Consider the following 24618-nt stretch of genomic DNA (forward strand, 5'->3'; position numbering starts at 1 on the left):
ATTTTTGGGGGGGGAAATTTTACCGTTTACCATGATTATGTCTCATGGGACATATCATTATGAGTTTTAATTCCCAGCAATAAGGGTTACGTGAAGTGACATTTAATAATGAACACAGTGTCTTCATTTTTCTTGCCAATGGATGTAACAATTATCGATAAGTGTTATCGATGAATTCGAGAACATGGGTTTGAAATACTAATTTAAAATTAATTAGGTATAGTTAAATTTAATTAGGAATGATTAATAAACGAAGTCACCCGCTTTTCGCTGTACATTTATACTCACGTGATAGGTCGCGAGCCGTATCGCCGTTTTTGAATGAGTACAATGCACTGAAGTTGTAAGTGGTAAGTAAGTGGGCAACCCGACGGTCAGATGCTTTCAAGCCGCCCCTTCGGGCAGCCTCTGACTAGGCTTAACGACTTCTGTCGAAGCAGCAACCGGGACCCACGGCTTAACGTCCCGTCTGAAGCACGGAAGCGTCCAGAAAAGAACCATTTGAAATCGGTAACTCATGCTGTACCTACCGATGGCTGACCGTATCAGTTGTTGCTTAACCTCAGTAATCAGTTACGATTACTGAAGCCAATTCGACTACGGACGCTTCCCAACTATGACCTTTTTTGTCGATTAATACATATCTACATACCGGTACATCACTATTGCATTTTTTTCACATTAGTTGCTAGGAAACAGCTAATAACAATAAACCATGACCAAATCTGTGATCAAATCCGGAATCCGGATATTCTATGAATTGAAGCTGTCATTTTAGTATGTAAACAAATCATTTTCTATGAAACGAACGCTTTGCCAACTAGATTGAGTCTAGTTAAAATTGAGACTGCAATTAGTTTTTATTTATTTATTTATTATTTATTTATTTAATTACAAAAGTTTACAATATATTTTTCGCTTAACCTAGTGATACTGAAACTTGTTACAGTTTGTACGACCACTAGTCATTCCTCTAGATTACAATTAATAGAAAAAAGAACTTATTATTAGGTTACCTACCTACAAATCAATTCATAACGACATAAGGTACAGTCAGCTGATTCAGCAGCCATACACTTCCGCACCCTGTAAAACACCTACTAAACAAAAGGTCAATGTTTGAATGAATGAATAGGCAGTTAGTGAGTTTGACAAGGTTCAAAAATGCAAAGCTACTAAAGCAGCCGACTGTACGTCAGTAGCTGATTACTAATTTTATTGCATAAGTAAGATAGAACCTAGGAACAGATTTATAAATCTTAGGTAATATTTGTTTTACAACGGTCATACTAGCAATTATTATGTGCAAAGGTGTAAATATAAATAATTGATTTTGTGAGGTAGTTGTAAAATAATGAGAACAAAAAATATGATACAAGTTATGTTTTACGAGTGGCAATAATAGTCCTTATGGACTGTAATTACCACTCATTACGAGTGAAATTTGCAAGGCAAGATAGTTCTTTGATGCTAGTGAGATAGGTGCGTTATAAATCGGTGGGCCTTTCTGGCCTACCACCCCGCCAGAGGGGAACGTCTGCCTATTTCGTCTCCAGACCATTCATACTCAATGATCGGTACCTGAGTCTAATGTCACCGGTCCAGCGGACTGGACTCTCTTATTGTATTACAAAAATAAACTGCTGCAAGAAATCGCTGCCGTCATAACAAACTCCTACACCACTGCGATTACGTCACAAATAAAGGCTCCACTTGAGCGAGAGAGGTTTTAATCTACTTCAGAAACTCGTAAAAGGGACGCCCACGCTACCATGCGGCTTACTTATCCAAGTAAAATATCCACCAATAGCTGAGCGAGCGAAGCTAAATCCCGTGATGCTATTGGTGCACGTTTATCTCTCGCACCGCAAAGCTGCAAGTCATTGGTGGAATAGCTACCTAACCGTGGAGACTCCCACACAGTATACCCCTGGAGCGTGTGCGAGTGGGCGGAAAGGATACTGGGAGCGCGCCAGCGATTTTTCAATTGCTTTTCTAGGTGAATGTAGCCCGCCTGAAGGTTAACCGAATGACCCAATAGGCAACGGTTAAGGTATACTTGTACTAGAGGTAGAGTGCCCGTGTAAACCATTTTATTAATCAATTTTATGGCTTGCTTTATATGAACTACAGTTACGGTACCAACTATATTACTGACGGCGTAATTTCTAAAGGAATTTCAAATTACGTTGGGAGTAAAATAAGTACAAAATTACGTAAATGACGTGGGACATGTCACATGTCAATGACAATGATCTTAGTGGGACTAGTTTCGTTCGATCTACGAGTATATCATCCAAAAATAGATTTTAACACGACTGCTTAAGGTACACCGGGCAAGACGAGATAAGCTTGTTTCATGTTTAGCAAATGTCAGTTGCATAGATGATAGATGAGTGCAGTGTCGGCGGGTTGGGATCGTGATGGGACCCATTTGTCATTTGTTTTTACGTCAGTGGCTAGACAGAAGCTATAGTGCCTACACTTCGTTATTGACGTCAAACGCATAGAAGTCAAGCCAAGGTTACAAAATAGTATAGTAGCGTAAATACATTTTGTACCAGCACTTATTTTATCGATAATGTATCGTGGCTGGTGCTCTCTAAGCTTAGATGGAGGGCGGTATAGCTTATAGGTACGACCGTCCATAAAAGCGAACGCAATTTAACATAAAACATACATAGTAAGGCTGCCATAGGGTGGATCGTAAAATTATTTCCCCAAGGAAAGGGCCCTAAAGATGGTAAGAGCCTATATGTACTGCAAGTAATACACATTTGAATTATGTATGACCATAACCATTGCATTCGCAAGGAATTATGCAACTCCCATTTGATATGCATTCGTAGACTTTCTATCAGTATAGAAATTAGACATGCATTCGAAAGTGTGTGAGAAAGAAATCGGAACATTCAGTTCGCCGTCGACTCCCTACGGCCTTTTGTACCCAAGAAGTGGTGCTGACGAATATAGGCACCACTTCCTCGGATAATGAGGCTTGAGTAATCCGACAAGGCTCCAGAGGGGTCACTCTATATGACGAAAAACTAAACTTCCGAGCGCTGCTGCGCGAGCCTTGTCTCTATCTAGTTGTATTAAACGTGCCGATTGCACGACAGCTCTCGTTCGAGCGTTTTTCGTCAGTATAGAGTAACCCTCTGAAAGACGCCTGGCTTACTGAGTTCATAACGAGGTGATGTATGCCCGCTGTAAGCCGGGGGCCACGGGAGCAGCGATAAATCTCCCACGACAAGCTCGAGAATAATTCCCCGTGAAATATCGCCATGTTATCGCGTCTCGATTTAATTCCTCGGCTCTTCGTTATAATTCGCGTAACATTTTTCATTTCGGCGCGAGCGGATTATCTGATAATTAATTTTACGGCGCCTTAAATGTTGCTACATAAAGTTTGTTACGTGGTTTGTTTAAAAATGAGATAGTAGGTTTAAAATTATGCAAACAGTCGGTAGGTACAAAAACAAGGAAATACTTATATTTTTGCACACTGAGATTTCTATTATAATAAATAACCAGACCATAATATTTAGAGAAGATAAAGAAAAAACGAAGCCAAGTACGAAAACCAACTTGAGGTGTATTTCGTTATTGTATGAAAGCAGTATTTTCAGGTAGTTCAAGTAGTTTTCCCGGATGGCCCTCGAGTGTAGCCCGCATCCCGGACAGCGAGCTAGTGCTAGGACGCCTAGCTAGGAGCACTAGGAAACCACTCCAGCTCGCGACCTAATTAGGCCTGAAGCTACGGATCTTCTTGTCCCGTTCGTTAGCCCTTCACAATTCTCGCTGCCGCTGGCGCTTAAATTTTGTTATATTTTTTGGCAAAAACAATCAATTCATTTTTTTGCGACACACACAGTATTAATTTGTATATTTTTATATCAGCATATAAGAAGAGTATTATATGAAGAATAAGCTAATGTTTTACTACTACCCAATATCCTTATGACTTTATAGTGGCACTTAAAATGGTTTCAGTGCTTTGCACTTCTGCAACAATAGTAGTAAATTGGGACACGACAACGTCACAAGTTGTTTTGCTCCACATTCCCTCGCAAACAAATGAATGCTACTGTTTTCTCTCTACTTTCATAAGAATTTTCTGTCATGTCTGATTTCGCCAGAAAACAAGCTTGCAAATTTTGCAGGGGACATTTTTGGCTTGCGACACTGTAGCAGAAGGTAAAAAAATTGCTGCATAACAATCCGAATAACAGCAGGTGCAATGGATTTAACAAAAACTGAGATAGTAAACATATCGAATGCGTCAGTAAACACGTATTTTCCTACGTGTTTCCTCTATAAGTATTATTCTTTACGAGGGGAGTAAGTTGGCACTACAAATAGATATGTTTTATCAAATATGCTACCGTCATATAACGAGACTTTATGGGACTCTGTCAGCTCGCTTCTTTTCCTCAAGGAGTGAATATTGTGTAAGTGTCTTTCCTCTTCTACCGGGGTTATCATAGGAAGTGTTACTTTAATAGATATATGCGCTCACTAAATTCATTTCATCATCATCATCATTACGGTATTTTACCCCTAAGAACTAACCTGCCCATCTACAGATTGAATCTATTTTATCTATGAAACATTATTAAATTTTACTATCTAAGATAGATCGCCATAATTGTCGCTATCTGATCTGTGGACTAATTTGATATTCAGAGGAGGTGAGCAATGACCATCACTGGCGTTTCAGGGGGTTCACTACAGAAATATAACAAACGAGAGCTGTCAATCTATGCAATCGATACTCTTAATTTAATAATCTTAATATAGCGAGATTTATTTCCGTGAATCACGTAAAGAGCTGAAGCTGCAGGTACATTCCTGTACGTGTAGCATTTATACTGAGATCGTGGCCTTTTTGGCGGTGAGCTGATGCACCACTAACACAGACTGGCCATGCTAGGTATTCCTTTTTTATTTTGTGTACTACCTATCTATATTTGTTATATTTGTGTTTAAATTGTATTTCTGTGTATATGGTGTGCAATATTACATAAACGTGTTTTCTTTCTTTCTAGATAGAGTCGTAGATAGCATTCGTTAGTTCGATTACCGTAGTGACCCCCCAGTGGCGTTTCAGTGAGGCCGGTGCACATTCCGCTCCTAGATAATTTATGTCGGTATTCCGAGGCAGGTGACTGTGGGCAGGACAACAATTTGCTGAGTACGCCGCTCGTCCGTGAGAACGGAACACCTGCTCGCGAGTACGACACAAACAAACGTAACAAGCAAAAAGTTAGGGCGTCGGGAGCAAATTAATGCATTACTTCCATTTTTGTCCAAGTAGGTTTTGGTAAGTATTAGTACTTAATAACAAATAAAAAAAATTATTGCCAGGTTATCGTTATCGATATCGATAATCGTAACTATATCGCGATTCGCCATAAATGCAGCGCTGTGATGGATGCTCAATAAACTCAGGTACAAATTAATGCATTGCTTCCATTTATGTATATAAAGTAGGTTTAAGTAAGTACAATGACCATATAAAACATATAAAATTAACTGTTCATAATCGGTAAATGATTATTGAAAGTTTTGTTTAGACGTAACAACAACCATAAACAAATCACTGCGTGAAATCACGCGCCTTTACTGACGCATCGGAAAAAACCGAAGGCTGTCGAAGCAATGAAAAAGGTTTCTTTCCTTTTTTTACACACGATGCAATGAGTGGGACTGATTTCAAGTGGGTAGTTTGTGCCTTAGATCCACAGATTTTTAGTTGTCCAATACGAAATGGACCCACATACCCTACAACAATACCCTATACAACCCCTCGTCAAATCGAGTTGACATATCCAATCCAGTAGGTAATACATGTTTAGAACGGAAATTGGTGAACTGGTGTCTGTAACGACAACACGACTATGAAATATAGTCATTATTATAGACAGTATGTTACAAGATTCAAGATAGGAATTCCGAATTATGTTGTCTTGTTTATTACTATCATAATTTGCGGGTTATTTGTTCTATCTGACGTTATCGTGGGAAAAAAACTCCGCTGTCGCTATTTCTACCCCGTGTAACTTATTTCACATGAAGGTTTTCGAGAACTCATTTATTTTTTAGTACCTCATTTTTTTAATCCAAAAACTGATGGATGGTGTACGTATTTCTAACTACCATCATCACAACCCATCACGTCCCTACTGCTGGGGCACGGGTCGCCTCCCAATGAAGGAAGCGTTTTAGGCCTAGTCCACCACGCTGGGCTAGTGGGGGTTGATGGACCCCAACACAAGCTTGTTTTGGGAGAGTTGTCGGGTAAGCGGGCAACCCGACTGTCAGTCCGACAACTACCAACAGTCGGGTAAAATCAGTTTATCACTTCTATGCATATATTACTAGCATAAGAACTGGCTAATCCGCTCTATAAAATGGCACCATCGTGCTGGCCCTAAAATCTCATACATATATCCGTCATAATTTGTTTGAATTAGGGCCAGCGCGCGGGTAACATTATCTTTAGACAAAACGTTCTGCGGGCGCGAATCCTTCCTTTTGAAGTCATTGCTTCTATGGCTAAAATGTCCTCACCTTTCTTGGGGTCCATGTTGAACTTCTTCCGGCCGATGCTCATCTGTTTGGCCTTGCTGCTCTGCTTGCACTCGTCCTGCCCGTCCAGCGCCTCCAGCTCCGCCACCACCTCGCCGAGCTCATCTTTCAGTTGCTGCAAACAACAAATACAGGTTCATCACCATTTTCGCTGAGCGTGCTATGGAGAGAGCAAAGTATGCTTGGGGTTTCTCTGATGGATCGTATCAGAAATGAGGTTATCCGTCAGAGGACTAGGGTTACCGGCATAGCTGTCAAAATATGCAAGCTGAAGTGGCAGTGGGCTGGTCATATCTGCCGAAGAACCGATAACCGTTGGGGTAGACGAGTGGAGACCACGAACAGGCAAACGCAGCGTGGGACGCCCTCCTGCCCGTTAGACTGACGACCTTAGGCGGGTAGCCGGTAGTGGTTGGATGAGGAAGGCCGAGGACCGAGTGTTGTGGCTCTCCTTGGGAGAGGCCTATGTCCAGCAGTGGATGATTATTGGCTGATGATGACTCACTATTGGTTATGGTTAATCTGGATACAATGGATCCCGCGTCACTGAGCTCAGGTTTGAGATGCTGCAAGGGGAACTGCACGCTAGAGAATACAGTTTTAGGTGATTTGATTCGATTCCATATGATTGCAAACAACGGGAAATGCACATAAGGCTGAAAGTCCCTTTACCAGGACCAGCTGAAAACCAGTGCTATGGCATTTATTGCCCAAAGCACATGCTGAGATGGTGCCTATTTGACGCTCTGGATTCTGTACAGAGAGTCTAATCGGCACTAACTCAACAAGGCCAACCTCACCTTTTATGTTACTCTGTATTATTGTTTCCTGTAAGTATATATTTTTGGATAAAAATATTCAATAAGTGGAATAAAAAAAACAAAATAAAAAATGGCAAGGCTTTCTTTCAATAAACACTGGTTATGGTATCGTCTTTCCAATTTGAAGGTGTGCCAAAGAGCTGCGAAATTGATTGCTGAATATTGGGACAAAGCTATCGAGTTGCAAACATCATTATCAAGATTAAGTGACATACTTCTAGACGTAAAAAGCATTATATTGATAGATTTTTCTTTACAGTCAATATACCTAGTAATCATGTAGAGCATCATTACATTAAAATTTCATTGTTTACAGCAATATACTGGATGCCTAAATTGGATATTACGAAGTCAGCGGCCCATCGCATAAAAGCAGTCTCTAAATTTATACCCTTTCGGGGTCTCGGGGTAATTCCGAAAAAAAGAGGTAAGAATCACCAATTCCGTTACTATCTCGGGTATTACATTCAATATTTATGGCTGTGATTCCGGATACTGACGCTGGCATATTCGCTAATACTTTTACGATCTCTATCCGCATTGGCTTGGGTTATTCTTTTAGCTTATGATTGTGGACTTGTCAGTATACCAAGAGAGTTGTTAACACATCTAAATAGTGCAAAATGTATTCTCAACTTAAACTTAACATCTTTACAGCAAACAAGCTGTATATACGACAATGAAATCAGCCAATAATGTATTCCGGTTATTTTACTCTTACTATGATCGACAAAGCCACATTCTCTACTACACGGCTGCAAGGCAAACCGCATTCAGGGGGGTCACTCTATATGACGAAAAACAAAGTTTAGGAGGGCTACCACGACTATAATATTGTCTCTTAGGATTAAGCGTGAAGATTGCACAACAGCTCTCGTTCTTTTGTTTTTCGTCAGTATAGAGTAACCCTCCAGGCACGCGGCGGCTCTCGATCTATATCTTTACTTACTATGACTATTTTAACCTTTACCAGCACCTCCAAGATGTCCCATAGGGATTTCATTGAGAAACAGTCCACAAATGAAGCCAGGGTTTGGAGTACAAGAATAGGTGAATAAGTTGTTGCCCTCGACGTTGTTTAAGCTTGATTCAGTTACTATTTTAATTGGCTGTGTTTGAAAATGCAAGGCAATACCAGTAGCGTAGTAGCGTATTTATGGTCCAACTCCACTTGTGTATGAAAGCCAATTTTCAAATCTATAAAGTCGATAATTCTTTGCCACACAATTGGAAATTCTTTTACTTTGGAGTTAGTCGCAAAAAAATATTTGCTAACGGACCATAATATCGTATCACTCCAAATCCCCAAAGGCTTATACGTTTCAACAGTGATATCATAAATTTCATAACAACTAAAATAAACAAAACTACTGCGCCTTTTGCCTTATAAAAATATCATCTTTTAAGCTTATTTTTATTTATATAACTATGAATGTAAATATATTTTTACTATTTAATATTTTATATGTTTTTTTTTTATATCTTAACACGTGCTCTAACGGTGCCATCATAAAGAAATGCATACATACGACGATATTTCAGATAGACTTACCACGTGTATATATATGTGAGTGTGAATTTATGAGTACTTAGTACACACGGCAACCTCAAATGGTTGGCAGGGCACACTAACGTAGTGTATGTGTGCACACTAACGTTGTCTATGTGTGCATAAACGCAGAAATCGGTTTACCAAACAAACCACACACACACACACACAACAGCACAAACGAGTTTGCGCGTAGGCAAACGCCCGTATACCAGCTGTGACATAAAAATATCAACCGGTAGTGTTAGTGAAATAGTTAACTATAAAATTGATGTGAAGCAAAATTTCACTACCTGTGTCTATACACTTCGTAGCTCATTGGTAGAATGTTAGACTAATGAAACATAGGTCGTGAGTTCGAGTCCACGGGTGGTTATTTTTAATTAACTTAATTCAAATTTTGCGTTAATTTAAACGCTGTTGAGTATAAAATTAATATATTTGAAACTGACAAATGACTACAAGCTGCATAGCTGTCGACTATTTCTCTTCGCCAAAAATATATGATTCGTTCTTCATTTGAGAATTAAAACCATTCTACCCTCATACAATATGAATAAACGAAATTTGTTTTTAGTTTTAGTGACAATTCACCTCTGCGTCTGCAAAGTGATTCACTTTGTGATTTGTCAATTTAATTAATTACTCTTCGCAGTATGGAAAGTCACTTAACCATGTTCAAAAAGGCGGAGATAATCGTATTTATATGAACAAAACATTACAATTAGTGTCATCGCAAGACGTTTAACGGTAAGTAACATAGAATTGTAAATATTTTATTTGACTGTTAGAATATTTGTATTTGTATAAGCTAAGTAGGTATTTGTTTTTTTTGTTTGCAGAGGAGAACTGTTCAATTATGGGTTCACCGATACGCAGATTCGGGACATGTAGACAGTAGTCGTCTATACGGATGCATCACCACGCCATCGAGAAATCGTAACTGCACATAGCGCTGATCCGTTCTGCAGCACCCGTTCTACGGCCAAAACACATAATCTATCCCTACAAACCATACGGGTTCACTTGCGTGCTGCTGGGTTGCGGTGTCGGAGGCCGACGAAGAAAATTGCTCTAACCTAACCGATCAGCATCGTCGAAACAGAGTGCGTTTTGCGACTGACTATTTTAAACTTTGATTGGTGCAACAATGTGGTGATATTTAGTGATGAAAAGTCCTTTAAGTCAGACAAGGATGGACGGAAGATATTATGGCGAAAAAGTGGTGAAAATTATAGTTATTGGGGTTAGCTCAGTAATTTTTATTTTTCCATTTGTATAAGATTTTAGTTATTTTGTTATTATTGTTTTATTATTATTTACAATTATGGGTAAGCCAATGTGTTAATGATGTTATTGTTACTGAGGTTGGAATAAGTTATCTTATTTCTAGCTAATTAACATGTTGATTCATATAACTAATGACTTGCCTATTTACTTTAGTAAAACAGCCAGTCCATCCTTTTCTGATGTTTATTATGATTTAAAACTGCTAATTGAAAATTTTCCTTATTAATATAAACTACAACTATGTTTTAAAACGAAAAACAACAAAAACGTAACATCCTTAATGTTTATATTACGGCAAGAATAAATTTGGTAATTTTAACACTTAATAACTTGTTTCATTTACTTTCTGTGTTGCTTTTATTCGTATATACTACAATACTATTATTAACCATCTTAAAAAATAAATTAAATCTTAAAAAATAAAAAATAAAACGAAAAAAGGAATATCGTGAGTTCAGTGGGATTTGAACACTGATACATCATACCGATTATTGTAAGTCTTATATCATACCAACTGAGCCATTCAATCTATTACAATGCCTTGCAAAATTTTGCTTCATATCATAAAAACAATGAATCATTGTCACTGGCACAACTACATGCTTACAATATCCGTGTGTGGGTTGCCCAGAACTAAATAATTACGTCGACGTCGCTGACACACACACACACTACCTACGTTAGTGTGCCCTGCCAACCATTTAACGTTGCCGTGTGTACATATTTACTTAACCTATCACGCGCTTTAGGAATGTTAAAGAAAAGGCAGGTGACCACCGCATAGGGGATTTTATCTACATTATAAACTGCAATTAACTATAGTTATCCTAACTAATATTATAAATGCGAAAGTAACTGTGTCTGTCTGTCTGTCTGTTACTCTTTCACGCCAAAACTACTGAACGGATCTGAATGAAATTTGATATACATACGGTCTAGACCGTGGGAAAGAACATAGGCTACTTTTATCCCGGAATTCCCACGGGAAAACTTTTTAAGGCGAAGCGAAGCGCGCGGGACCAGTTAGTAACTAATAACTATAACTTAATATTATAAATGCGAAAGTAACTAACTGTGTCTGTCTGTCTGTCTGTTACTCTTTCACGCCAAAAGTACTGAACGGATTTGAATGAAATTTGGTATACATATTATGGTCTAGACCCTAAAAAGAACATAGGCTACTTTTTATCCCGGAATTCCCACGGGAAAACTTTTTAAGGCGAAGCGAAGTCCAGTTTCGTATATAAAGAACAGTTTCTTTTTTAAATAATGCATCTAATCCAAATACACGTACGAAATAAAGCTGAAACTACAGAGACTCGAAATAGTTACGCTGCCGTCAGTTAGCTACAGGTAATTAACGTAAAAGTTTTACCATTAGTATAGTAGACACATATTAATTGGTAGCATATGAAATAAGCCATTATATTGCATGACTCCGTGTGTGCCTAGGGTTTCTAGGGGGTATAATGTGCGGGGGCTATGCAACTCTAGGCATAATTGTAGTAGATAAATAATTTAATAGATGCTCTACCTAAACTCGTTCATATATATTTTGCCAGTACGCAATTGTACATAAAGCAATACTTGGATAATATAAATAGAATTCTCTTGACGAAGTATAAAACACTGCAAAGCTAATAGCTAAGTAACTAATATACCTAGTTAACATACAAATCAATAAAGTTCGTGACAAAAGCAATTTGTGAAAGACCTATAAATAAAGACCACACATGTATAGAATGATTAGATCATCCAAGTAGCAGTACTCCTTCAGATTACAGTCCACATTATTGATCAGCTTCATTAGCACACTTATGACTACGGATATAGGTAACAACTACACTCACGACTCGCACATTATAACTATGACTGTCAATGGACACCGATTATCACTCGGTCACTCTGTTTGCTGAACAAAAATACTCGTAGCAATCCTAGCTATACTGAGCACCAAACTAGCTATGACATCAGTTTTGTAAATAACCATGTTATTAACTATCGAAATATAAGAGAGGACACAGGAAGTGCATCTGGGAAGAGGAGTACTCATGCTGAATCAGCGGTCGTCAATGTTCCCAGCTTTGAAGAACCCTCAAACCACGGATACCGATGCTGTGAACTCCCTATGTACGCTTTGTGAACACTAGGTACTCTAGGTAGCCTGCATAGCGTGCCTGGATGCCAGACAGTGTCAGTGTCCGCGCACAAAGCCTCCACGGTCTGACACACAACGACGCTAACTCAATTTCCTACCGCCGTCTAGATACCCCCACGAGAACACAGTCTAGACAATAAAATAAGCATAAAACCACCAATTTACTAATACCTGAAAGTACACGCAAATTGGATTGCTGAATGTGCGCAAACTCGATTAGTTTGTCACGACTAAAATTAGCTTTGAAAGCAAATGTTTGAGATGTTTGATTGTACTGGGTAAACAGACACAGATAGCTACGCCTGCGTAAGCACTGAAAACCTAAAATTCTCGGAATCTCTCACGAATACAGCTACATGCACGAATAATATTTGTTCAACGTAGTACTACGGATGAGTTATTTTATTATGTTATGAGTATGTTTCAATAAAAGTTTAATAAGATCGAGCGTAAAGTTTTCATTGAGAGCGAACGAGGGCTGCACCTGTTCCCACCGGCATCGGCATCGGCATAACAGTACCGGGTTATTCCCAGAAAGCTCACACCCCTGCGGCATTATTAACCCCCTCGAATCGAATGAGAGTTCTCGCGTTTATTGCTTCAGAGCAAGGTTGACAATAACGCGAATTTCCTTGAAATTTTCACTTTGGTGCAGCTACAAGACGGGTTAATGTGGCAAGTCTAGACGGGTTTTTTGCTGCAGCAGGTGGATGGATGCCTCGGAGGAGGGTCGGGCGAGGTACATACAAGTAGGTAGTAGACAGAGGCACCTACTTCTAGATATCTCCACCCGTGCGGCCGGCGACACTCGTAAAAGGGATATTCTAAGATAACTCTAGGATGGATTGTGCGTCCGCAAAGATATGAAATTTGGGTCAGGGAAAATAGTAGCATTCGTCCGAAAGATAAGGCCACCGAGATGATAATAAGAAAACATTACCCTATTTTCGTTCTTCGCTTTCGGTTAGCGAAAATTTCAGCTGAAAATCAAAGCGAAAAGTTACGATTGAACGCTAATGAAAAGCCAGAGACGGAATAATGAATGGCTGTTTCGTTTGCCTGTAGGTCTATCTAGCTACGTATGTTAAATCGGGCATTTCCAATTGGTAGTTCTGGCTAGCGATGGCTATCGTTGCGACACACGGGCAATAGACCGGGACTATCTGCACATAATGTCCTGTCATCTGCAGTGTACTGGAGGGTTACTCTATACTGACGAAAAACGAACAAACGAGAGCTGTCGTGCAATCGGCACGTTTAATACAACGATATAGAGTCGTGGCTCGCGCAGCAGCCCTCCGAAACTGTGTTTTTCGCCATATAGAGAGACCCCCCTGTGCTCAATTGTGCCGAGCACCAGTAGATACGGACACTGATTGTTGTTACTATCGATTCATCCTCAACAATGGTAGCTTCAGACCGAAACATATTTAGATCATGATGGATGGAAAACACGCTTATAATATCAGAAGAAACAAAAGTTCGGCGAGGTAAAATAACTAAGAATGGCCTATCCGAAACTACATGAATGAATGTATATCATTCAAATGAATTATGCATCTGCGAAAGTCCATATTCTAATGAGGGAATCAGATTAAACCAAAATTCATCAATCAGAGTTGTCTTCTCAAGACTTATGCTTTGACAATAAATTAATAATGCACATTTTATTACGAAAGCGATCTCATTAAGATAAAGAGCGACGAAAGAGCTTCATTAGCGTAGGATGTGGCGGTGCGGTTATACTTTCGCTCTACGTTTGGCAGAGACCTTTCACCGATATCTAGTTATCAGCTGAGGTCATTGCCACCGCTGAAAGCTCTCATCACATACGGTCACATAATAATGATATAGATATGGATATGTCGTAACACTTTCACTGATGTCGGCGACCGCGGTCAAAATGATAAGCGGAAAGGAAATGTTACGGCAGAAAAATGCATTGCAATAGTACAAATCAACGTGTGTGATGGTCGTATTTGGGGTCGTAAATCAAACAGTCTTGTCCTTGCCCTTACTACGAAAAACTCATAATAAGACGACCATCCTTTACCAGGCTTTATTAGTTACAATAACCGTGAATGTTTATAGCTTTTAAAATTGTGTTACTGTTAAAGGTCCAGATGAAACAAGACCCTTAACTGCCTGGGTACAAATCCTGTTAATCCATCTTACCACCGATAGAGTTGAATCTCCATCCATCTTGCCAACACAGGTAGGAGTCGAAGACGGATCGATCAGCCCCGGAGTCACCACGAAGATTAATTGTCTGCATCAGGGGGTCACTCTATACGACTAAACGATGTTTTGGAACACTGCTGCGCGAGCCACGACTCTATCTCGTTGTGTTAAACGTGCCGATTGCAAGACAGCTCTCGGTCGTTCGTGTTTCGTCAGTATAGAGTAACCCTAAGCCCGATCACAGCTTTATCTCGTCTAGACTCCCGAGTCCACAGATAGCTGCAAATATCTGCAATACACAGATATCGTGCGCAAATATGAGCGGCTTTCACGGCTAAGCCTTTGTGGGAAAGCCGGTTTCATTTCGGGTGAGAGCGTTTTTTTATTTTCCATAGAAAGCCACGCTGGCGTGCATTCGTTATCTATTGAATACAGTTTTTAATGAACGAAATACGTTATTCCCATCGAGTGCTCTCGATGATTTTTGGTTATAACTATCAACCTATATAGCCCATACTACAGATATATATATGGAAATAATCAACATTAAAGTGACAATGATTACCGAACTCATCAGCAGCCTAAAATAATTAGAAATAGAGGAAGAGAGTGCGCAACTAAACCAGAAGGTTCAAAGGCAACGGCTGGTGTCGCGGTGATTGGTCGTATTACTCCAGGCTCATTTGGATGCGAGTCGGGCGCGCCTGTAATGCCCCGCCATTAGCTGGCGACTTCATAAACATAAATAGCCCCGAAACACCGCCGAATAAGCTACACTAATTGCTGTGAAAATAAACAACCGAAACACGTGTCAGTCTGACTCCGACGAGTATGGTAAGGCCTCGTGCGACCTCTTCGAAAGTTCTGCAGTGCCAGTGTTGTTTCATAAACCGGTGGAAATTAAGGGTAAAAAAACATAAATTATAGTAGGTAGTGTAGTATAGACAGTGTATACTAAACTCTATAATGCTACATTCATTGTGATGAATTTAGACTTTATTCTTTTACTTCAGGGAAAACAGTTGAATTACCTGAACTGAGTAATGGATATTGTATTCAGATGTAGCCACACACGATAAAAAAAACTTCATGCAAATAAAAAAAACACAAAACATTACAATAGTTGTTGATTCAGGTCACACAGGAAAATAGCAATCGTTATTTGCAAAGGTTAAACAAAATGTTCCGGCACTCGACTGTTTTGCATGTAATGCCTATAAGGCGGCATTTCATTAGCCCAGTTCATAGCACGAGGCCGATACAATTCAAAATGAGCACTAATTATTTTCAAGAAACGAATTATGCCACAGTTTCGTGATTCGGCGACCGCCTGCAATGTTGACAAAATCCCGGAATTCAGAGTCGGACACGTAGTGACAGAAATAACTGAAGAATGCTACAAGACTTCCCATGTTTGGTTGCCGGACTGAACACGGAATAACAACATTTTGCGATATATCAGAAAAACATAATAAGAGCACACGGCTAAACATGTTGAACATTAGCCGCGGCACGCAAGATTAATGTTGCGATGATGCATGCAAGAGCAAGAACACACGTCATTATTATTAACCGTTGAACCCTGGAGTTTTTTTTTTTATAATAATAAAAACAACCCGACCCGACCTGAACAATTTGATACCTATTACACAATCGCACATCACTTTCTTTAACATTTAGATTGATGTTCAGTTACACAATTTAACAAATCTACAGTTGTTCTACAGATTTGCTAAAGAGCGTGAAGAATGCAATTTTACGAGCCAGTAGTGATTCGTGATTGGCTAGAAATAAACAAAACAGGTGCGCTTTTATTTTACCGACGTCGGCGAATTGGCTGCGGAAATAAACTGGTTAGTTTAATCTAAGACTGAAAGTATCGGGCTAACTGGATTTCCTGATTCACTTCAACTGCTCCGAGAGAAATAAAGAGCGAGCTAGCCTTTGGCGGACGATCAACTCATCAATTGGTGGGAGAAAAATACCGCGTATGCTCCCTGACCAAACAATTGATTGAGCGTCCAATTGATTCTGAATGACTGATAAATTACAGCCGGCCGATCAATACGGCCCTACAAAGGGCCCACATCATCGGCCTAAATCGAAGGGTCAAACAAGCCGAACTATGAATATTTGACTCGAACTTTGTGCATATTACCGAAACTGAAATGCCTCGTAATAATGACTCGCCCGCCCTAAACCCAAAAGGGAGCAATGGATTCGACTCGCATTTAATTTCATAAAACCCTATTTGTAAAAGGATCACACGCCCACATGTTACTAATTATTTTATTTATAAACCACACACCACTGCATATAATAACTCATATACGGGTCGCATTACTCCCAAAGGGCATTACTCCCAAAGGGCATTCGTCACTTTTGAAACTTGTTAAAAACTGTGCCTAAAATAGATACCTACATTTCTCTTCTGAAATGTTATTTCACCGGTTTGGCAAACTTAAAAATCTTTGCAGTCATATTCATCAGATATACGCCTGCTCGCAAAACTTTCGGCTCTTCCAAAGGTGCGATATTTCTATGCTCGAGATTATCACTCAGAATAATGTCGTGAGCATGTCGCAGTCATGTGGTGGAGTATCGACGCGGCAACGGTTCACATCAGGGGTGGCACTCTGACACGTGACCCACATACTCGAGGTAAACAGTGCCACAAGCCAGCGGAATATCAACAACATTTAAAAGACCCAGAGGGTTACTCTATACTGACGAAAAACTAAAGAACGAGAGCCGTCGTGCAATCGGCATGTTTATCGAGATAGAATCGTGGCTCGCGCAGCAGCGTTCCAAAACAAATCATTGTTTTTCGACATATAGAGTGACCCCCCTTGTACGTGTCAGCAGTAATAGGATTAGGTGGGTCTCTGATATTTTTTACCCATGACTGAAGTGCTCTATGGTATGTTTCATTACAATCGGTCCGTCTCTAATATCTGTTAGGGGGTTTCTATTTGGTCAGGTGAGCAAAGATTCAAATTACAGTATCACATTATCAGGATCTGGATTATTTAGGTGCCGATGATACAACAAACAAGGTATATAATACAGCAGAATATATTAGACCAGAATATAAATACAAGCAACCATCACTTATCTTCATAACCTTCGTACCATCTTGATCAAATGACTTCAAAATAGTATTGATTTTTCCGTGTCGTATAATACGCGAAAAAGTTATAATTATACAGAATAGCCCATGGAATAGCAGTCTTTTATAAAAGTACTAAACTGCACATGGGTATGTGGGTACGAATAAATTCCGCAAACAATTAAAAGAGCGTGGCAGTCAAGTCATCGATTTGTAAACACTGTTCCAAGTTTGCCAATAAAACGCTCGTAGAGTAAACAGTCTGAATAGCCGGCAAGTATGTTGAATTGGACGCCTAAAAGCATTCGAGGATCACATCTAGCAATCATATGGCCACGGGGCCATTGAGGCAGGGCTGTTACTCTACCTTACGACAAACTAAGTTTAGGTGTCCTGCCGCGCTAACTACAACCGTGTCTCGTGGCATTAAACGTGCCGATTGCATGGCAGTTCTTGTTAGTTCGTTTCAAATAAAGCTACAGTAACCCAGCAGGACTATAAATTCATATCAAGAGCCGCAATCATGTAATTGAGAACTGCAGTGCTCTATTTGCAATTTCTTCACCAATCACTTAGAGATGCTCGGTTTATCGACAAATGGCTCTAAAGGATTCCGCTTTATTAGGGGGCGATGTTCTCGCGTCCTCCTTTCGTATGTTTTCTGTAAGGTTCTTTCTTACTGCATTATTTAAGTAACAAATATATTCGTTCCTCCGCTGAAACCAAAATGAACTGCTGTGATATCATATTTTAATATAACATTTTCCTTTGTTATCGCTTTTATGTCCTATCTGAGCTAGACTGATTTCAATATGTAAGCTGGCACGCAAATCCTGAGACTTTCCCCTATTAATTCACTGTCCCGGGCTTTGGCCAGTGATTCGGGCAGATCCGCTTGGCAATGGTTGAAGAAAGCTGCATATTCTTAAAACATTACATACAATTGTATCCTAGCATAGGTATAGACAACTAAATGACTCATATACCTAGTCAAACCGGCTTAAATACAGAGAAAGTGTAAACAGCACAGTTACAAACAATCATCATTCAAGAATGCAATTTAATAATAAAAAACAATAACAAAACTATAAAACGTAAGACAACGGGGAAAGTATCTGGTGTAGTATGAAATAGTTCTCCAATACCGATCGATCGCAACGAATAGCTAGACACAACAAACAGTGCTATTATACCACTTTTACTTTCATTTCCACTTAGACAAAAACAGTAGCAATCTTTATTTCTTGTAAAAATTAAAATAATAATAAATGTTACGGCTGAATCATGATAAACATGGAGTGAATGTATACTTAAGGGAAAGAGTTTATGAAGGGGAAACTTAGGAGAATATATATTTCATATTATATAGAATTGATGAATGCTACAGCAATAGCAATCATTAATGCTAATATTTAGCAATTTAGACAAAATATGATAAACGAATCCACTTTAAAGACCCGGCAATAAATGAGCCAGTGAACTTCTCAAGCTTCCATTTCTTGTAATCTTAAATACGTAATCCTCAAGAGAATCCGTATGAGCAACTTGCATAACAATACTACTCGTAGATATAACGTAGTAATTCCTTAAGTTGATCAAGCATTAGACTGTAAGTACAAACAACGAGGATAATATACTTTCTTTAGAATTTCAGTACAAAGCTCATGGGTAGGGCATTGAATTCAGAGACTACAAGGTCTGGGTCTTGTAGTCTCTGAATTCAATTATTATCTTAGCTAATACAGCACAACATCCTCGCTAATATCAGTACCACTGAAACAAAGTTATTGCGGCCTCGTAGATAAGACCCTCACTTGAAGCAGTGTCATATAAGGCACGCTGAAGAGTAACCCACAAGTCAGTGTGGGGCACGTATGCCCCCGCGTGCCCCCTGAGTCACTCGGGACATGACCAGGACCACGTGAACAAACATGCCGCCCTCCCGCAAACAATTAAGCCCATGAACGTTGAACGTCCAATTGTTTACCCAACGCCCCTTCACGTAAATATCCTGTCGGCGACAAAACATTCTTCCGACGGGAAAATGGGAGCAGTTTAAAATATAGCGCGCTAGTATCGAAATAAACGAAGCCTATACAGATTAATATAGATTGCTGCAATCAATCCGTTGGCAACACAGACAAACGATAGAGAAATCTCTTTGATCGAAATCAAAAATACTCCAAATTATAACCAAGAATGTCTGCATCAAAACAAACAACGGTCCAAAGACCAAAGATTCGTGAAATTCTATCATTCCTCCGGTCTTACTATATAATGAAGCGTGTATTACGCACGCGTACAGCCATAACTAATGTCTGTAAGTACTTTCTAACAATAGGTCCAGGTCATCAGTCACCGTTCGCCGCCGGTCCATCGGGTATTGCCTGGCTAATGTATGCCAAGCTATAAATACTGAAGCCCTCTTTAAAAGGGTCCGACGGAAGCCGATAACCGCCTCATATTAAGAACGGCTAATGGATGCTATCGGCTGGAGAATGTAATGCAGAAATTTCTCGGAACCGCCATTAATTAAAATCTAGTTAGTTTTTTTTTGGTATGCAGAGTTGCAGACGACGATGTCGAGTCATTTAGGTCCGGTTGCGTCTGAAATGTAACTGCACACTGGTCTATAGCCACACTCCAGCAGAATAAAATTATACCCACTGCACTACAGATCACATAAACAGTTAAGTCGTTTTTAATTGCATCAAAGTTTAAGTTGCAAGTATTCATGAAGATGATGATGGCATGACACATTGCTAAATCTATTACAAATGTACAATGATTCAGTGCAAACCATTAGATTGTTATTAACTTGTCGGTGCTAGTGAGCCGCGCATTAATATTAATGACAGAGCCACACATTGAAATTACGACGGCCGGCACATGGCCGGGATTGGCAATATTTGCAATCAATAAATTTTAAATAGGCCTATAGTAAAAAGTTAGTGCTAGTTGTAAAATAAAATGGCTGAGTAAATTGGACAAAATAAATAATGGAGAGAGGATTATTGGGCTGTTGGGTAAATGTAATGAAAATGAACGATGTAGTTTAGCTTATGCAAGACCAAAATGCGATCAAAATGAATCCGATGCAAAAGTCATTTTCACCTAAGAAATTTAAGAATATTATAAGAACTGATGCCTATTTCGGTTGAAACAACTCTCGATATAGTCGGATCTAGCGTTCCGCAGAGCATTGCGGGTATTTTTGAACACTTTCGGTTGACCTAGTGATATTTGCGAGCGAAGCTCCGCCGAGGCGGCAAAACGTCTGCCAACTCTACTATTACTTACTAAAGTATTATAATATGCCGTAAATGTATAACTACATTAGAAAACAATAACTTTTGGTAGGAGAATGTAATAGGACTAACTAAACTAATCGTCATCACAACCCATCGCGTTCCCACTGCTGGGGCACGGGTCTCCTTCCAATGAAAGAAGAGTTTTGGTCTAGGCCTAAAACTAAACTCAAAATTTATAAACAATCTACCGATATTAAAAAAAAAACACAAACATTGCGCCCATTATTTCCATTAGTTCCGAAACTCATCTTTTGATTCAACTTCTTGAAAGTCCTACCAGCAACCTTGCCATTGAAAGTGATCACCCGAACGGGGTCAATATTCAAGAACAACAAAATTTCAATTCCATTCGATGCAAACGGTGAAAGGAGTCAACATCGATTTAACTGTATCTTCTGGTTCACTGAAGCAATTCGAAACGCACACAACAAGTTAAGGGTATTGAAGCAAATATAATGCAGACATTCTTTACATGCTCACATGTTGTTTTTGAGACTATTTATCAAATTGTTCGATCGTAGGAAACACGGAACGCAGCTATTCGGAACAGGCACCGCTGTAACAACCTCATTTCTCTTTGCCAAGTGTACGCGACATTGTTACGCATTATTTTTGTTATTCAGCCAAATAATTTTATAGACAAAGGTGATAGATAGGCACTGCTATAAGTTTACAAGTTTATATTTCTCTATATTTATTATAACAGTTATTGTATACTACTTTTAGCAGATCTCAATTAAATTTGTCTCAATTATGTGTGAATTCTACAAATGATTGAGTGACATTTGGTTCAAAAACACATATCAAGGATGATGTTATTGAACAAAATATTTAAATAATTAAGCAAATAAAAAGTAAGTACACAAAACTACAAAAACCATTAAACTTCTACTCAATTTCGTAATGCACAATACTAGATTGCTTTATTATTGCAAGAACTTGTTAGAGCAACCCTGAACCTAAACATACATTGCAATGTTAGGCACATGTAAACATTTACTCTATCCTTTTTCTCGAATGGACGTATAGCGAATGTGTTCTTATGCGAATAACCATGTAAATTTCATTTCATTGTCAGAATCCAATACATCACAGAGCAACTTGAACTATCTTCACCTGCAGGCATTTGGAAATTCCTTAGGTCTCTTGGCGTGGGTAAGCCTCCTAAACAAGACGATAAAATTCCTTTCGATCTTAATTCTCTCAACAAACACTTCACTTCTTCCTCTACTCTCGACTCTTTTACAAAAAATTCTACTCTCAACCAAATTCAAAATATACCCACGCCAGATACAGAGATAGACTCCTTTAATTTCGCACCAGCATCAGCGGAGGAGATTAGGAAAACTATCCTGTCCATCAAATCGAAGGCGGTAGGCCATGATAATATAGGTCGCATTATGGTGAACAATCTTCTCGACATCCTTCTCCCTGCCATCACCCATATCATCAACCATTCCCTTACCTCTGGACATTTTCCTGATCTCTGGCGTAAAGCCTATGTCATTCCACTTCCTAAAATATCAAATCCCTCATCTCTCAACCATTACCGTCCCATCTCAATTTTACCCTTCCTGTCCAAGGTCCTCGAGTCGATTGTTCACCGCCAGGTTACCGCGTTTTTATCAATTGGTGGTCTCCTCAATCCATACCAGTCGGGTTTTCGGGCTGGGCACAGTACTACGACTGCCTTGCTGAAAGTCACTGAGGACATAAGGTGTGGTATGGAGAACAGAATGATTACTGTGCTTGTCCTCATTGATTTTAGCAATGCATTTAACGCTGTGGACCATGACCTACTATTAGCCGTTTTGGAAAAATCCAAGATCTCCCTCCCTGCTGTCAGCTGGTTTTCTTCCTATCTTCGGGGTCGTCAGCAGGCGATCCGAAACTGCTCGGTATTATCTGACTGGTCCGATTTGTCTGCTGGCGTTCCTCAGGGCGGTATCCTGTCTCCTTTACTTTTCTCTATGTTTATTCATTTAGTCTCATTTAATCTTCTCAGTTCCTACCATCTGTACGCTGATGATCTGCAACTTTACAGTCAGGGTCATCCTGATGACTTGACTTTGATTATCAATAAACTTAATGAAGACCTAACACGTATCCTTGAGTGGTCAAAAAGCTTTGGTATTTTGGTAAACCCTACGAAATGTCAAGCGATCATCATCGGCAGCTCTCAATTAATGTCTAACCATGACCTAACTTCGGTGCCATTGGTGTTCGATGGTTGCAGTATTCCATTTTCGTCCACGGTCAAAGATCTTGGATTGATTATCGACGATCATTTGAGTTGGGTGCCACAAATTGACAATGTGTCTCGTCGGATCTATGCCTCTATGCATTCTCTTATTCGCCTTAAAAACTTTCTACCTTTCAAGACAAAACTTTCTCTGGCAACCTCTCTTCTCTTGCCCATTCTTGACTATGCTGATGTGTGCTACTTGGATCTGACGGAGGCATTGCTTAATAAACTGGAACGCTTGCAGAACACCTGTATACGTTTTATTTTCGGTCTCCGAAAATATGATCACGTGTCCAGTTATCGTGTTAAGCTAAAGTGGCTTCCTATTCGAGATAGGAGGAATGTACGTATTCTCTGCCTTCTTTTTTCTGTCCTCTTTGAACCTAATTCCCCATCTTACCTTAAATCTATGTTCAACTTTCTATCAGATACGCATAACAGGCACCTCCGCTCCTCCCATAATCTTTTGTTGTCCTTACCACTACATCATTCAGGTTTTATGCTTAATTCCTTCTCCGTTACAGCTGTCCGACTGTGGAATGACCTCCCTGAGTCTATCAGGAAGGCTCCCAGCCGAGCAGTATTTAAATCACTGGTTCGGGCTCATTATCTCAGCAGGATAGGATAGAAGAAAGATCATCTTTTCTTGCACCTCTATTGTTGTGTGTTTATATAATAATATTATTTATGTATTTATGTATTTTATATATATATATATATATATATATATATTAGGCATATAGGATTATATATTATCTATTAGTAAACTCCATAAGTATAAATTGTTGCAGGATTTTATATTTATTTGTTGCACTTATTTGTTTTTTTTTTCTCTCTAAAATCGTGTAAAGTTCTTTTTTTTTTTTTTTTTTGCACTCCCATACAATTTGCTCCCGGTACCTCCTGCAGGTTGACTGGTAGAAAATGCTTCTAGCATTAAGTCCACCTCATTGTACATATTTACTTCTGTATATTGTGCAATAAAAGTATAAATAAATAAATAAATAAATCCAGAACGGTTTAACCAAAGTGAAAAGGCCACTTTGAAAGACTACTGAAACAACAAGTTGCAATAATTCAACATTAGCAAAAGGTATTCCCAGTTTACAACTACTTAAGTCGGACTTAACTTTAGCTACAATACACAGCGAATATCTTCGATATAAAGGTGCGTTTTGATACAAGAAGTCTGACTAACTAGAGGCAAGTGAAACATATATCATCATCAGACAATATCGTCCGCTACTGGATATAGAGCATCTTTGAGGGTCAAAGTCAACTGCTTTGGCTTTTACCTATTCATCCTATACATATATTTTTTCTGATGAACGTATTTTTTATGCAAACTATGGGGGTGGTGCCC

General features: G+C 39.2%; 1 protein-coding gene across 7 annotated transcripts in view; it reads right to left on the reverse strand.

Annotated features, from left to right (window-relative positions):
* The window catches only part of LOC125488513 (cytohesin-1-like), a 79543-nt gene that overhangs the window by 28725 nt on the left and 26200 nt on the right, over positions 1-24618 (reverse strand). For all 7 annotated transcript variants that reach the window (XM_048627111.1, XM_048627107.1, XM_048627110.1 and 4 more), the window contains one exon: positions 6574-6706. In XM_048627111.1, the coding sequence (XP_048483068.1) occupies positions 6574-6706 (133 nt within the window). The remainder of the gene's footprint in view (positions 1-6573; positions 6707-24618) is intronic.

Source organism: Plutella xylostella, chromosome 17 (assembly GCF_932276165.1).
Source record: "Plutella xylostella chromosome 17, ilPluXylo3.1, whole genome shotgun sequence".
In the NCBI taxonomy this organism is placed as follows: domain Eukaryota; kingdom Metazoa; phylum Arthropoda; class Insecta; order Lepidoptera; family Plutellidae; genus Plutella; species Plutella xylostella.